Raw genomic sequence first — 16,001 nt, 5'->3', positions numbered from 1 at the left:
AGACAGCATGTTAGGGCAAGAAAAGGTGATGACTATTCACACGTGATATGACTGTTTCTTCAGAACATTCAATAGTATCTTGAGAAGACTTATTAGAAATGGAATTATTAATAATTTAAATATATTTATGAGCTTCCCTTCCAAGGAGTAAGAGACTTTTAACTTCATGACTGCAATCACTATCTGCAGTGATTCTGGAGCCCTAAAAAATAAAGTCTGACACTGTTTCCACTGTTTCCCCATCTATTTGCCATAAAGTGATGGGACCAGATGCCATGATCTTCGTTTTCTAAATGTTGAGCTTTAAGCCAACTTTTTCACTCTCCTCTTTCACTTTCATCACTTTTTAGTTCCTCTTCACTTTCTGCCATAAGGGTCGTGTCATCTGCATATTTGAGGTTATTGATATTTCTCCCGGCAATCTTGACGCTTACTCCTTGGAAGGAAAGTTATGACCAACCTAGATAACATATTAAAAAGCAGAGACATTACTTTGCCAACAAAGGTCCGTCTAGTCAAGGCTATGGTTTTTCCAGTGGTCATGTATGGATATGAGAGTTGGACTGTGAAGAAAGCTGAGCACCGAAGAATTGATGCTTTTGAACTGTGGTGTTGGAGAAGACTCTTGAGAGTCCCTCGGACTGCAAGGAGATCCAACCAGTCCATCCTAAAGGAGATCAATCCTGGGTGTTCATTGGAAGGACTGATGCTGAAGCTGAAACTCCAATACTTTGGCCACCTCATTGGAAAAGACCCTGATGCTAGGAGGGATTGGGGGCAGGAGGAGAAGGGGATGACAGAGGATGAGATGGCTGGATGGCATCACTGACTCAATGGACATGAGTTTGAGTGAACTCTGGGAGTTTGTGATGGACAGGGAGGCCTGGCATGCTGCAATTCATGGGGTCACAAAGAGTCAGACGTGACTGGGCGACTGAATGAACTGAACTGATGAGCTTCCCTGGTGGTTTAGTTGGTAAAGACACTGCCTGCAATGCAGGAGACACAGGTTTGATCCCTGGGTTGGGAAGATTCCCTGGAAGAGGGAATGGCAACCCACTCCAGTATTCTTGCCTGGAGAATCCCCTGGATAGAGGAGCCTAGCAGGCTACAGTTCATGGGTTCACAAAGAGTCAGACACAATTTAGTGACTAGACCATCACCACCAAATGTATTTATTATTGCAGAATAGATATAAATTTATTGGCATTAACAAGAGGGTTTAGTATAGTGGTTAGCTATAAGAGGTACCCAGAAGGCATTGACAAGTTAGAAAAGTCAATCCAGCAAAGTACATTAAAGATATTATCTCATGACCTGCTGCTGCTGCTAAGTCGCTTCAGTCGTGTCCGACTCTGTGCGACCCCAGAGACGGCAGCCCACCAGGCTCCCCATCCCTGGGATTCTCCAGGCAAGAACAGCGGAGTGGGTTGCCATTTCCTTCTCCAATGCAGGAAAGTGAAAAGTGAAAGTGAAGTCGTTCAGTCATATCCGACTCTTAGCGACCCCATGGACTGCAGCCTACCAGGCTCCTCTGTCCATGGGATTTTCCAGGCAAGAGTACTGGAGTGGGTTGCCATTGCCTTCTCTGATCTCATGACCTAGTCCAATCTAACTCAGAAACGCAATTTTGCCATGGCAATGATTTCACCTATAGAATTATAAATATTTGCATTTATAAGCTGTCTAGGCTTGGGAGACATGTCTTTAGGTAATTGTGGGAGTTTACTAAATGTGGCACAGAGTTAGTGATGGTACATCATCATATTTATTATTAATCACCCCAAAACGAGCTTAACTCAGCTGATCCCTCGTTTTACTTTCCTGCTACTATCACACTGAAATAGCTTCTTGGTCTACTTTCTTCCTACTGCAGCAGCATAAAAAGGCATGAATTACATAAATGTGCCTCATATGCTTTCAAAATCCAAGACTCATTGTTGAGTTTGCTCCTCAACACTTAACCACAACGTAGCCCTGCCTCGTCAGATTAGGCTACTTAACTTCTCAAGGTCTTTTCATACCATAAATTAGCTTATTCATATAACTCTAAGTCTATTAATGAATTTCTAAGAATTATATTGAAATGGAGCAGAGACCCCACTTTTGGTAACCCAAGGCATATTAAAGATCAAATTCTTTAATATTCTTCAGAATTTAAAAATGAAATAAAATAAAAGAAGATCATTCACAAATAATTAAGGTGTCTCACAAACTAAGGTCTGTTATTAATCCACATTTGTGTTATAAAAAAACAAAGACATTTTAATGAGGCCAGAAGAATAAACGGAAACCACTGAAATAATAACCAAAAAAAAATCTTACAATAGTTTATTTTAATCAAAATTACACTGATAAACTCTATCTACCAAACTCCTAGGTAACCACCATTACTATATAATGTAACTTCACTATATTTGGTATCACTTATATTGATACTTTGGACACCTGATGGGAGGAGTCAGCGCATTGGAAAAGATACTGATGTTGGGAAAGACTGAGGGCAAGAGGAAAAGCAGGCAGCAGAGGATGAGATGGTTAGATTGCATCACCAATTCAATGGACATGAGTTTGAGCTCACTCCAGGAGATGGTGGAGGACAGAGGAGTCTGGCATGCTGCAGTCCACGGGGTCGCAAAGAGTCAGACATGATTTAGCAACTGAACAATAAAAACAATATTGGTTACATGGCTAATATTATTAACAAAAGAATTCCAACATTTTCATCCTTAATTGAGGTCTTCAGCTTTAAAACTATTAGCTTTTATTATTCTTATATGCCTTGCCAAGTTCTGGAATTAATGGATAATTTTTCACTTAGAATGTCATTCCAAGCTTTATTGCTTAAAGGTTTATTGTAAGACACAAACCTTTTAAGACTCCTTAAAATTACTAAAAGATTTCAGTACATTAGTAAAATTCTGTTTATATTAATACACATAAAGCCTTTCCTCTGTAAATAACTAAAAAACAAAAAGTAAAATATAAGCCAAAATGAAGTTTCTAATATTAATAAAGATAATTATCAGCTTGAATGTCATGTCTTCATCTCAGTGGCCATCCTGGTCAATATAGGATTTCATGAATACAACAATGTCAGCATTAAACCCTGCCTAGTTTCAAATTATCATACACAGTACAAACACTTTTGAAAACATAGAGGTTTGATGACTTGACATGCATATTAAGGAATATGTATTTACCGACCCCACTTGGATCACCTTTAAAATGTAAACATGTTAATAACAATCACAGGTTGATTTGAAGAAGATCTAATAGAAAAAGCTAAACTCAAAAGACTTAAAAATAAAACTGAGAAATCAGTATGCAAAGTTAGTGGTAAAAAAAAGAGTATAATTAATAGAAATTAACCCTTTGAAAAATAATTATTTTCCCATATATTTAAATTATTGAAGGGAAAAAGCATCTGTGGCTAATGTGGCTTTTGTTAGTTTATAAATCAGACCATGACTTAATACCTGTTTCTACAATCATTTTAAGTGTTTTTTAGTCAATAGTTTAAACTCAGAATATACTAAAAATTGTTTGAGGTAGGTAATCTTGGAACAGAAATAAATTATTTCCAGATGATTAAATAGACAAAAAGTGGCAACAGCATTTGCCATTTGCTTCTTGTATTTCAGGTTGATGATTTATTTGTATTTCTGCAAAAATAAAAGTGAAGTGCAGTTAATAATAGATCTGTTTAATGACATTATAAGTGATAGGAAAAAAAAGTGTGACTTTAACTCTTAAATGGAAGCAAATCCTTGGGTTGATTGTTAACTCACAGGAGTGCCTGTGCATTGCCCAGACACACCTTACACACTCTTCTGTGTATAATTTGATGTGAAACATAAGCTGTGGAAGGGAATGCTCTGGGGACACCTGGGAGTGTCCTTGATGTCCGTTGTACCAAAGTCAGCTTGTACTTTCTTCTACTGCAGCTGTCATTGATCCTCACCTTGAAGACCAAGTCAATCTCTGCATGGATTATGCCCTGAGACATAAATGGAAGCCATCTGAGGGAAAGAAAAAAGAGAGAGCAGAAAGGAGATAAAATTATTATTTTTTCTCTATGTTTACAATGAGTTTGATTCTGCATTGATGTTGAAAGTTAAAAGGTAACTATAGAAAGAGCTTTTTATAAAGTCAAGCACAGTTCAATCTACCATTTACTCATACCTGTGGGAAATGACACCATCACTGTGGCTTGAAGAATAAAGCACTGCTAGACCTGCGGCTCCAGAGAAGGCAGTGGCACCCCACTCCAGTACTCTTGCCTGGAAAATCCCATGGACAGAGGAGCCTGGTAAGCTGCAGTCCATGGGGTCGCTAAGAGTCGGACACGACTGAGCGACTTCACTTTCACTTTTCACTTTCATGCATTGGAGAAGGAAATGGCAACCCATTCCAGTGTTCTTGCCTGGAGAATCCCAGGGACAGGGGAGCCTGGTGGGCTGCCGTCTCTGGGGTCGCACAGAGTCAGACACGACTGAAGCGACTTAGCAGTAGCAGCAGCAGACCTGCGGCTCAGTCCTGCCCACCGCCCACCACGGTCACTGCTCAGGATGGGCTGTGACGGGGCCAAAAGCAGCCAAAAACCCTGAGCCTGATGCCTGGCGGGGCCAGAGGGTGGCTGCCCTGTGGTCCAAGGGTATCTGGCACAGAAAGGTAGGTGCCACCATTTCAGTACATCCTGAGGGTGGGCCTCTGTCTTGCTTTCACATAGCTTCCTTTAGTAGCTTTCCCTCAGCGTCTCCAAAAAGAATCACATTACCTTAAAATTCAGGGCTAATATCCCCCCTTGGGAAATGTGCCTGTGGGGAGTAGGAGCTGGTCCTGGCCACATCCCTCTAAACCAGCCCAGCCTCCGAGTTAGAAACAGCTTGTGCAGAAGAAGGCTAGGCTCAGAGACCCAGTTCCACCACTTTCTGGCCTTGTGAGCTCAGTTTCCTTGACGAGATCACCTGCCTCAAGGTGTGGGGAGGCGGACACACTGATGTCTTACTAAGCGGTACATAAACATTACTATTATCCCGTAAGAACCACTGTTACAGTTATGCCACGCTTCTTCCATCCATCCTCCCAGGCAGTAGACACTCAGAAAGAGTCTTCTGTGTGCCAGGCTCCTTGCTGAGTGCTGCAGAAGGACAGGAGAGATGGGGCACCTGAGCTGAAGGAGTTCTCAGTGTCAAAGAAGAAACCAATGTGCAAAGACGTAACTGTGCAAAGTCACAGGTGATGCGAGAGATGCTTACAGGTGTTACCGGAGCCGGAGGGGAGACTGACTGACTCTGAGTGGCCAGAACTGGCAAGTACAAAGAATGAAGGACAAAAACCTTTCAGCAAAGAAGTGCTGACTGGGCTGACAGTTGGTCAGTGAGCAGACGCCTGATGGGCAGCAAGAGGTTGGGACGGCACCATGGGGAGAGAGAGTGGTAGTGGCCGAGACATACAGAGCAGATGCCACAGGGCTGGGGCACAAGGCGCTGCTGGGAAACACACGGCAGGGTGGATGGCGGGGTGCTCTGTCCGGGGGTCACTAAGTTGGGGTCAGGGAGTCCTTCAATCTGAGAATGCTTAGGAATTCAGAGGCCAAGCTGTGGGACTGACTTGACCACAGTGGCCTTGAAATCACTGGAGGATGCTAACAGGTGGGGCTGAAGGGGACCTGTGGACACACACCTGCTGCCCAGCTGTCAGCACCGCTCCTCTCTGCACCTTCAAAGGCGGGGAGAGGCCGCTTTCCTTCTGACCCTCAGCTCACGGTATTCTTTCTCTTCCTCCTCTAGAGTCTAACAACATATCATTTACTTTATGCATTTATTGAGGCTTTAGTTATCCTGTCTTTCTTGTTTTGGCTTAGGTATCCATCCAGTATTCTTGCTTGGAGAATCCCACGGACAAAGGAGCCTGGGGCGGGGTGGGGGCTACAGTCTAGGGGGTTGCAAAGTGTTGGACATGACCGAGCATGCACACGTGGCATCAGAGAGAATCCATCTTTGCAGCCAAATGACTGTCTCCACAGCTTCCTTCATAGGCCAGGACCAGGCCAGCTTCATGTGCATTGGAATTCCACCTGGAGTCAGACCGCCTGGCTCCCACACTGACATGTGAACCACATTCTTGACCTCTAAGCCTCAGTTTCCCCATTTGTAAATTATAGATAATGATCGTACCTACACCATTAAGGATGCAGGATTAAACACACATATTCAAGTATATCATCTGATGTGTGCCAACATGTGATAAATGGTCAGCAAATATGAGTTGCTGTTATATTCTTATACTATATATGCTATACTATAATATATACTAGAGTATATATTATATACACTATATAAGCTCACTCACTCGCTCAGTAACTTCAGTGGTGTCCAACTCTTTGTGACCCCAAGGACTGTAGCCCGCCAGGCTCCTCTGCCCATGGAATTCTCCAGGCAAGAATACTGGAATGGGTTGCCATGCCCTCCTCCAGGGGATCTCCCCAACCCAGGAATCAAACCCACCATCTCTTGTGTCTCCAGCATTGGCAGGTGGGATCTTTACCACTAGCGCCACCTGAGAAGCCCTATATAAGTATGCACTGTATATATTATATTATACATTATATATATTATATTTTACATATATACATATTACATATATATTATATATATTATACATTATATTATAAATATATATACTTATACTATATATATGCTATTAAAGTATATTACACTATTATACTCTCTCATTGCCAAATACAGTAATTCAGGCGATGGCCCTCTCCCACCCAGGCCCCTCTTTTCAGAAGAAACAACCCTTGGAGAGCAAGGTTTATACCAAATGACCTGCCTCTCATCCTAGCCAATTGGAGGACAGATTAGTTCATCAGGTGTTCTCTCTAAATATTTTGACCTCAGTTACAGAAACGGTGATCTGAGAATGCCGCCCCAGGAGGCATCACAGTGCCCATACTGTTAAGGCTGATTGGTGTTCCGGAACCCAAGGTGACTGCAACCCAAAGAGATGGGTGAGAAGAACATTCCAGAAGCAGCTCATCCGGAGACAAGACAGCAGGCTTTCAGTGAAGTGACACCTTGACAATCCAGAGAGCATGACTGGCTGTCTGCTGGCTTTCCAGCTTACCAAGTCCAGCTTTATTTCCTGAAGCTGGGTTCCATGAGAGGTACCTTCAAAATTGCCATTTCTAAAATGAGCTTTAATGAATTTCTCATCCTTGCAACCAAACCTGAGTTTACTGACTGACCAATTAATATTTTAAAAAATCATACTCTAGTCTTGTGTAGTCCACTTACGGGAAGTTTCTACTGTGATTTTTTTTTTTTTCTTCAGAAACTGCTGGACTAAAACAAGCTCTGAAGCTAAGCAGAGTTGGGCCTGGTTAGTACTTGGATGGAAAACAAACTCTGACTCTGAAAGCCACAGAGACCTCTGAGCATTAGATGCCTACTAAAAATAACTCCCTTAGCCAGCTCCAGGTTTAGATTCTTAAAGGCTTGAAATCACCAAAACTATTCGGGTTTTTTTAGTGATTTTTTTTTTTTTTTTAGAGTTTATTTTTGGCTGTTCTGGGTCTTCATTGCTGGCTTTTCTCTAGTTGTGGCAAGCAGGGGCTACTCTCTAATTGCAGTGCACAAGCTTCTCACTGCGGTGGCTTATTTTATTGTGGAGCATGGAGTCTCGGGTGCATGGGCTTCAATAGTTCTAGCTCGCGGGCTCCAGACCACAGGCTCAGTAGTTGCGGCGCCCAGACTTAGATGCTCCGTGGCATGTGGGGAACCCATGCCTCCATTGGCAGGCAGATTCTTCATCACTGAGCCACCAAGGAAGCCCAAAAGTGTTAACTCTTAATTCCCTTCAGTGGCTATCATTTCTATGAATTTTTTAAAAAGATAGTTGTATTTTTACAAAGAGCCATCAGCTCTTTCCTCATGTATCATTTCTAGTGAACAGGACAGGACAGATTTTAGTCACTAGATGAGAACTGTTTGCAGGACATGAGTGTTCCCTTCTGCATGTGCTTCTATCTTCCTGCCTGGGCACCTTTCTAGCCCATCCTTCAGTTTCTACCCCATCAACTCCTGCAGAAGGAGCTGAGCAATTAGCCAAGGCCAGTTGTTGAGAACCGAGAACCACGTTTCACATCAGGACTCGAACATCCCCCCGAAGTCAGTGAACAGACGGGAGTATTGGAGCAGTGAGCCTGGAGGGGAGAACCGTGATGTCAAAGGCGTGGAACTAAAAGCAAACAGCAGGCGCTTGCTTGCCCAAGCACACCATACCCATTACGCAGCCACAGCAGAAGCTCACTTCAACACTGCTCCCATCACCAGGGAACTCCCTTTCACTGGGACAACTAGGAGACACAAACAAAATTTTTCTCGCCTTTTATGATTCAAGTCAACAAGCCATGGAAATCTGTGTGCCCTAAGACACGTGGGCTGTTTTGGGTAGGGCAGGAGCGTGAGAAAATGGTAGAGATTAGATAGTGTCTGAGATACATTTTGGATATGGCAACCACTCATTCACACGGGAAATGGCAGAAGGAACATAAATGCTTGTAAGAAGGCTGTCTCCACGCCAATCCGAGAGATGAGCAGAACTTCTGCCTGTGCCTCATTCTGTCAGTTTCCACCATCGCCACTTGTCACTTTCGTACCAAGAACTGGCTCAAACTGACAAAGAGAGCCCGGGAGCCAGCAGCAGCACAAATACATGCTCAGAATAGCAAGATATGATTAACAGTGGCCTCGTTTGGGGAAAAAAAAAATCAGTAGCGTTAAATGATTGCTCACTGTCTCATGATAATTTTTATTATTTTCTCTCCCCTACAAAATAGTATTTTATATTTCTGTACCTTATGAAAATTTTAACCTCCTTTCTTATCCATGTTATTCATTATTCCCCCCCTCTTTTCCAGAAAGGGAAAATGAAATCATTTGTACATGGGCTGAGCACTGAAGAATTGATGCTTTTGAACTGTGGTGCTGGAGAAGACTCTTGAGAGTCCCTTCTGCAAGGAAATCAAACCAGTCAATCCTAAAGGAAATCAATCCTGAATACTCATTGGAAAGACTGATGCTGAAGTTGAAGCTCCAATACTTTGGTCACCTGATGCAAAGAGCCAACTCATTGGAAAAGACCCTGATGCTGGGAAAGATTGAGGGCAGGAGGAGAAGGGGGCCAAAGAGCATGAGATGGCTGAATGCCATCACCAACTCAATGGACATGAATCTGAGCAAACTCTGGGAGGTAGTGAAGCACAGAGAAACCTGGGGTTCTGCATTCCATGAGGTTGTAGAGTTGGACACTGGCTGAGTGACTGAACAACAACAACATGGGCTGAACTAGTTTGAAAGCAAAGAATACATAAACAATTTTTAATGACACATCTGAGGACTCATTAGGTGACCTGTGAGGTTTCTTCCAACCTGGGATTCCACTGTGATTTCCATTAGTTCCTCCCTCTCTTCCTGCTACTCCCTCCTTCCTTCCACTTTTACAACTGGCTGAGTCCCTACTTGGTGTAAGAATCCATGTTGAAGAATAAAAACAAATGCGTGTGACCCCGCTCTTAGGATGGTTATCATCTAGCATGTGAGGCAAATGGTTCACAAGGATGGTGGCCACTGGCAGGTGTCAGCACCATGTGGAAGTCTGAGTAAAGGCTGGAGAACTTTCCAGAGACGAGCTCCCCTCTGATTGGACAAGGGGAGAAAGCTTTGTGGCATGGGCAGCACTTCACCCTGGGTGTCGAAGGGTATTTCAATAAGCAGTGTGTGTGTGTGTGTGTGTGTGTGTGTGTGTGTGTGTTCATGTGCACACTCAGGCATATCTGACTCTCCTCGCAACCCCATGGACTGTTGCCCACCAGGCTTCTCTGCCTGTGGGATTTCCCAGGCAAGCATACTGGAATGGATTGCTATTTCCTTCTCCAGGGGATATTCCTGACCCAGGGATTGAACCCTGTGTCTTCTGCCTCTCCTGCACTGCAGGCGGACCCTCTACCACTAAGCTACCAGGAAAGTCAAGACATAGTTAAACCTTTTAGGTCCTGTGCTCTAATCTCCAGCCCCTTCTTTCATGTGATTTCCCACAATACTTAGGGTGTCTTGATGAGCACATGCCTTAGGCTCAGGTGAACACACACACAATTCTAACTTATTCTATTTCCGGAAACATGGAGGATGCTGAACAGAAAAACAGAAAAACAATGGATCTGAACTTGAGAAAAGTCTTCTGAGAGCTGGAAGAGTTAGGCTAGATGTAAACACAGAAACGTGACCCAGAAGTAGCGGGTTAGTGTCATGTGCTTTGGTAAAGGTTTACTGAGCCCAGCCGCAGGCTGGAGGGCAGGTTCCAGGCAGAGGGGACAGCCCTCTTCTTAGCTCACAGTAAAGACACTGGTGAGAGCCCGAGAGGCTCCAGGCAGTGCTTCGGAGCTGAGAAGGGCATGGGGCGGCCAGGGAGCAGAGAGAAGCCGAGTCTGCAGCCTCCTGACCTGTCAGCCACCCCAATCTGTGGCCCCAGCAGCTCCCGCTGCAGGACAGAGAGTTGACTAGAGACGGTCCTGAAGGTGGGGTGGGGCCTTCCTTTCTGCTCTGTCCACACGCTAGCCTCACGGGCCTGCAGGGAGGTGAGCTACCTTCATGGAACAGCAGACCCCCTATCGCACAGTCAGCAAGATGGCCTTGAGCATCGGGAAACCAGCAGCCTGGGCTGGAGCAGTGCTGGCATTCCAGCTGCGGACAGCACCCAGGACCTGCTGACACTGTGCTGTCCAGAGTGGACACCTTCCGGAGTCTGCTTTCCTTCCACTTTTACACAAAGGAAATGATCTCAACCGTTCTCAAAAAAAAAAAAGGCCTCCTGCTAGAAATGAGGCTGGAACACTTACAAGCGTTGGCTGCAGCCTCAGCCTGGAAAGCCCGCTGGGGCTGCCTGTCCTCAGTCCTTAGGGTAAAATGCCTCAGGGTCTCCTCCCTCCACCGCCCCATGATTTGGTTTTATGAGGACAGAGCTAGTTGTGCTGCTCTGCCCTGACAAGTCCAGTTAGGTAGTTGTTTTAAAATGTCATTTATTTGTATTTAACTTTTCAGTTTCTGCATCCATAAATCCCTTCCTATTTAGAATCGCCCAGGGTAGACCTTTATTTCCAATAACCTGCTTGCACGAGCTCTTGTCAAGGCCACTTCCCAAACCCGCCGGGAGGAATGGAAGGCGACACTGAGAGCTTCCTCGATTGGAGGCTGAAAAACTTTGCTGCTGCTAACTGTCTGCGGACCTAGACCCTCCGCGGTAAAGTGGGTTCATGCAAATATTCATAAAAGACATCATTTCTATTAAGAAGTAACTGCTGGTTTTTTAAAAATTATTTCATTATTAAAAGTCTACACACATGCACAGGCACATGTCCAAAAACACTACAAGTTTGATGATAAACAGAAAAGTCTAGAGATCCCAAATTTAATGCTAATAAATTTGCAGTGGATAGTACTCCACTCAAATAGTATATGAACTAAAGGTGCCTCCCAAGTTCACGTCCACATAGAGCCTCAGGATGTGACCACATCACATGGAAAGAGGCACTTGGCAGATGTAACTGATTAAGATGAGGTCAGACTGGAGCAAGGCCAGCCAGCCCTCTGCTCTAGGGTCCTCATCAGAAGAGAAGGAGCGACACAGAGACACAGAGATAAACAGGAAACAGCCTGTGATGACAGAGGCAGAGACTGGAGCTACTCAAACCTGGGGGCACCACAGGCTTTGAGCAGCATCTGACCAGCCAAGACACTAGAAGAGACGAGAAAGAGCGACCACGAGATGTCAGGGCTCTGATGACCTGCATTTCAGACTTATAGCCTCCAGACATATGAGAGAATACAGTTCTGCTGCTTCAAGCCACCAAGTCTGCAAAATACCAAGTCTATAATTTGTTACAGCATTCACTGGAAACTAATACAAATAGTGAAGAAAACTCTACCTACCACGTGTGTGTACTCAGTAATGTCCAACTCTTTGTGAATCTATGGACTGTAGTCTGGCCAGGGTCCTCTGTCCATGAGACTCTCCAGGCAAGAATACTACAGTGGGTTGTCATTTCCTCCTCCAGGGATCTTCCCAACTCAGGGGTCGAACTTGTGTCTCCTGCATCTCCAGCATTGGCAGGTGGAGTCTTTACCACTGAGTCACCTATCACTATAGTAAAGAAGAATATTTACTTCAATTCATAATCAGTTGAATGTTTACCTGATGCAGATGCAAATTTTGCTTGCTCCAAACCTCAAGCAGCCAACTCTTATGTGTGAACAGTAGAAATTCAGTGCCGTATACTCTATCTATGGGCTTCCCAGGTGGCTCAGTGGTAAAGAATCCACCTGTGATGCAGAAGATGTGGGTTCGATCCCTGGGTCAGGAAGATCCCCTGGAGAAGGAAATGGCAAGCCACTCCAGTATTCTTGCCTGGGAAATCCCATGGACAGAGGAGCCTGGCGGGCTACAGTCCATGGGGTCACAAAGAGTCAGACACGACTGAGTGACTGAGAACACACTCTATATTTATGCACAAAAGGCAGAAAAATGAAGTGTTCAGGTATAGAAATAAAATACAGCCATAAGGATGTGGGTGTTCAACTGAGAAGATGCACATTCCCGCAGGAGGTGTCTGTGTCCTCCCCATCGCTGGGTTTTGTGTTTCAGCCACGCCTCTTCCCACTTAACTCATGAAAGGAACCAACACCTGGTGAGCTTTCTCTCTGCCCTGGTTCAGCCTTGCTGTATATTCTTTTCCACGAGGAAGCATCAAGAAGCATGGGATTTCTTCCCTTTGCCCTCTGATGTGCACTCTGAGCGCCTCTGCTGTGTGCACCCCAGCACCCGTGCCCACCATGAGCACCAGCAGCCCAGAATGGCCACGCCCAACCCCCAGGTCTGCAGGGCAGCTACCTTTCGCCGGGGAAGGTGCATGAGGATGCCACCCCAGCTCCCTGACACCACCTTTTTGCAGAACCAGCACTGAGACTTGTCACCGGCCTCACAGAGTAACAGCACCTTCTGCAGTTTCCCCAGCAACACTGCTTCCATGAGAAATGTATGGATCTGGGGCGGAGATAGAGAAGACCCCACAGGGAGCTCCTGAGTCCAGCACGAGACCCTGAGGGCAATGACAATAGTCCGAGGGTGGCCCAGCAGCTGGGCACTGCCTCAGAGATAAGGCTGCTGCAGTTAGCATCAGAAGGGGGTAATGAGGAGAGCAAGACAAGCAAATTACTTTTTGATCCATTAAAAACGTATTTGTGGTTCTGCTTCTTTCTCTCCTGGAGTTTTATTTTATCCACTGGAGTCATGTCCAGGGTAACAAATACACAAACCTTGACACGAAGGCCTCCAACCTGTGGCTCTTCTTACATTCCTGCCCCGGGAGCAGCCTGTTAGGTGGTCAGGTTGGTGGCCTGATAGCACGTTTACTTTCCGTGAACGCTGACTTTCCTTGAGGCACAAGGGACCAATCCCTCTTCTGCACCCCCGCCCCTCATTCTCTCTCTCCTGTACACCCTCTCCTGCGGCTTCTTCTGTAAACCATGTGAAGCACATTCCTGTGTTTGCTGTGGATAAGCATCTTGGAACCTTCATCCCTAAACAGAACCACTTTTTCATGTCAGAATCTCACTGAGGTTTCCAGAGACGCAGGACTTGAAGTAGGTGCTAAAAAGGAACAGAGAAACGTTCCTACTTGTCACTTCCTCTCACGTTCCTGCTGAGAACAACCACCTGAAGATCATCTGAGGGAGGGTCAGGAATTTACTTACTTCTGGGACATTCCCAGAACCGACAGTTGCCTATTAACTACGGTTCAGCTGCTTGGTGTAAAGGGCAGATCCAGCATTGCTGTAGGTCCTTGTGGCACAGGTCGTCCTAACAGCTGTCTGCACGGTTGCTGTTGTTCAGTCACTCAGTTGTGTCCAACTCTGCAACCCCATGGACTGTAGCATGCCTGGCTTCCCTGTCCTTCACTATCTCCTGGAGTTTGCTCAAACTCTTGTCCATCCAGTCAGTGATGCTATCTAACCATCTCATCCTCTGTCGCTCCCTTCTCCTCCTGCCCTCAATCTTTCCCAGCATCAGGGTCTTTTCCAATGAGTCAGCTCTTCACATCAGGTGGCCAAAGTATTAGAGCTTTGGCTTCAGCATCAGTCCTTCCAATGAATACTCAAGATTGATTTCCTTTAGGATTGACTAGTTAGGCATTCATTTTTAAAAGTTGCTTCTTCTTTACCATCCTGGGTAATCTCTGTCATTATAACAGTAGGCATTTTTTTCCCTTCAATTATAATAATAATCACCATTTATTAGCTCCTACTATACAGTAGGTTCTGTGTTGAGTGCTTCATATTTATTTCTCACCCCATAAACTAAATCAAATTATGATGTCTGTTTTAAGATAAGAAAAAGAGGCAGAGGTTAACTAACATGCCCAGATCATGCAATAAGGAAACCGTGTATGTCACACTCTGAAGCCCTGGAGCTTGAACACACCAGAAAGGCACTGGGTGCCTCTATACACAGTTCCCCAGACACAAGGCCTTTCACTCTGTGCCAAGCACTGTCCTAAACACTGAACCTGCATCATCACATCACCTTGCTCACCCCTAACACCATCCTAAAAGGCACTGAGCCCGATTAAATGGGTGGACAGACTGGAACTCAGAGTTTAAGGCATCGACCCGGAGTCCACAGGCAGCAACCAAGAACTAAACTTGAAACTCAGGCAGGCAAGCATGCACCCTATGCAGTCCACTGGATGGACTGTCAAAGGCTACTGACCCAGGAAAGATCACCAGTCAGTCAAACATAATTTACAACCTGACCTTCAACACCCAAATGCTGGAGATGAGAAAAGGACTGTTCTTCTCAAACCATCCAGAACCTCAGAAACCCACTTGGAACTTCTTCAGACCTGAGACAGCAGTGCAATCAGATCTCTAGTGAGGAAAACCCCACAGCATGTATGTGAGCCCTAGAACAACCCATGATCTAGGTCAGTAGAAGATGCTTTAAGAGGCTAATCATTTACTCAGTACCTAAGATCTTCCCTGGTGGCTCAGACGGTAAAGCGTCAGCCTACAATGCGGGAGACCTGGGTTCGATCCCTGGGATGGGAAGATCCCCTGTAGAAGGAAATTGCAAACCACTCCAGAACTCTTCCCTGAAAAACCCCATTGTCAGAGGAGCCTGGTAAGCTACAGTCCATGAGGTCGCAAAGAGTCGGACATGACTGAGCAACTTCACTTTCACTTTAGCCATTGAAAAGGATTGTCTTTACTCAATTCAAGAAAATGTTATGTAGTTCCTACTATTTTTCTGGGCACAGTGTTAGGTTCATGGCTCTCTAAGTATTAACAGAGGAGAAGAAAAATCTGAAAAATAATAAGAATCTGACCTTGGAGATACACACTGACTATTGAGAAGGGCAGATATAGAGGTATTTAATTTCAAACAAGCAGACACACTAATGGAAAACAAAAGAAAAACTATGAAGTGGCAAAGTAGCAGAAAGGAGGGAGTGTTTGACTATGGAGGGGAGGCAGGGAGGTGTCACAGAGGGAACCGCATGCTGGGTTTACAAGGAGGAGTTAGAATTTTGCAGAAAGAAGAAGGGACGATCTTTCCCGGTGAAGGGAATAGCTCAACCAAACACGCAAGGCTTGAAGCAGCGGGCACAATGGAAGGACCACATGTGGTGATGTGTTGACCATGACGTCACAGAGGTGTCACGTGAGATGAAGGGAGACGGAGACAGTGAGATGGTGGAGGGCACTGGGTAGGTGGAGGAGTGGGCACAGCACTGTGCAGGCACCGTTTGCTAAAGTCTGGGGGCAAGATGGTTGGCACACTAAAAACATCAGTCTGAAAGGGGTGAGCCATACGGAGCAGGGAGAGATTTGGGTGGGAAGGCCAGTGAGCAGAAAACAGTAAACAGATGAACAAACCTT

General features: G+C 45.1%; 1 protein-coding gene across 2 annotated transcripts in view; it reads right to left on the bottom strand.

Annotated features, from left to right (window-relative positions):
• Positions 1–2,316: 2,316 nt before the first annotated feature.
• Positions 2,317–16,001, bottom strand: part of LOC113904178 — a 148,046-nt gene continuing 134,361 nt past the window's right edge. The window contains exons 19-20 of one of the 2 annotated variants that reach the window (XM_027560997.1): positions 3,965–4,022; positions 2,624–2,660 (exon numbers count right to left, since the gene is read on the bottom strand). In XM_027560997.1, the coding sequence (XP_027416798.1) occupies positions 3,994–4,022 (29 nt within the window). In that variant the 3' untranslated portion in view covers positions 2,624–2,660; positions 3,965–3,993. Of the gene's footprint in view, positions 4,023–16,001 lie in introns of both variants that reach the window. The other variant, XM_027560996.1, reaches the window with a different exon arrangement.

The sequence above is a fragment of the Bos indicus x Bos taurus genome, chromosome 14 (genome assembly GCF_003369695.1).
Source record: "Bos indicus x Bos taurus breed Angus x Brahman F1 hybrid chromosome 14, Bos_hybrid_MaternalHap_v2.0, whole genome shotgun sequence".
NCBI classification, from domain to species: Eukaryota; Metazoa; Chordata; class Mammalia; order Artiodactyla; family Bovidae; genus Bos; species Bos indicus x Bos taurus.
The sequence above is the reverse complement of the archived record's forward strand: the minus strand, read 5'-3'. Positions and strand labels throughout refer to the sequence as shown.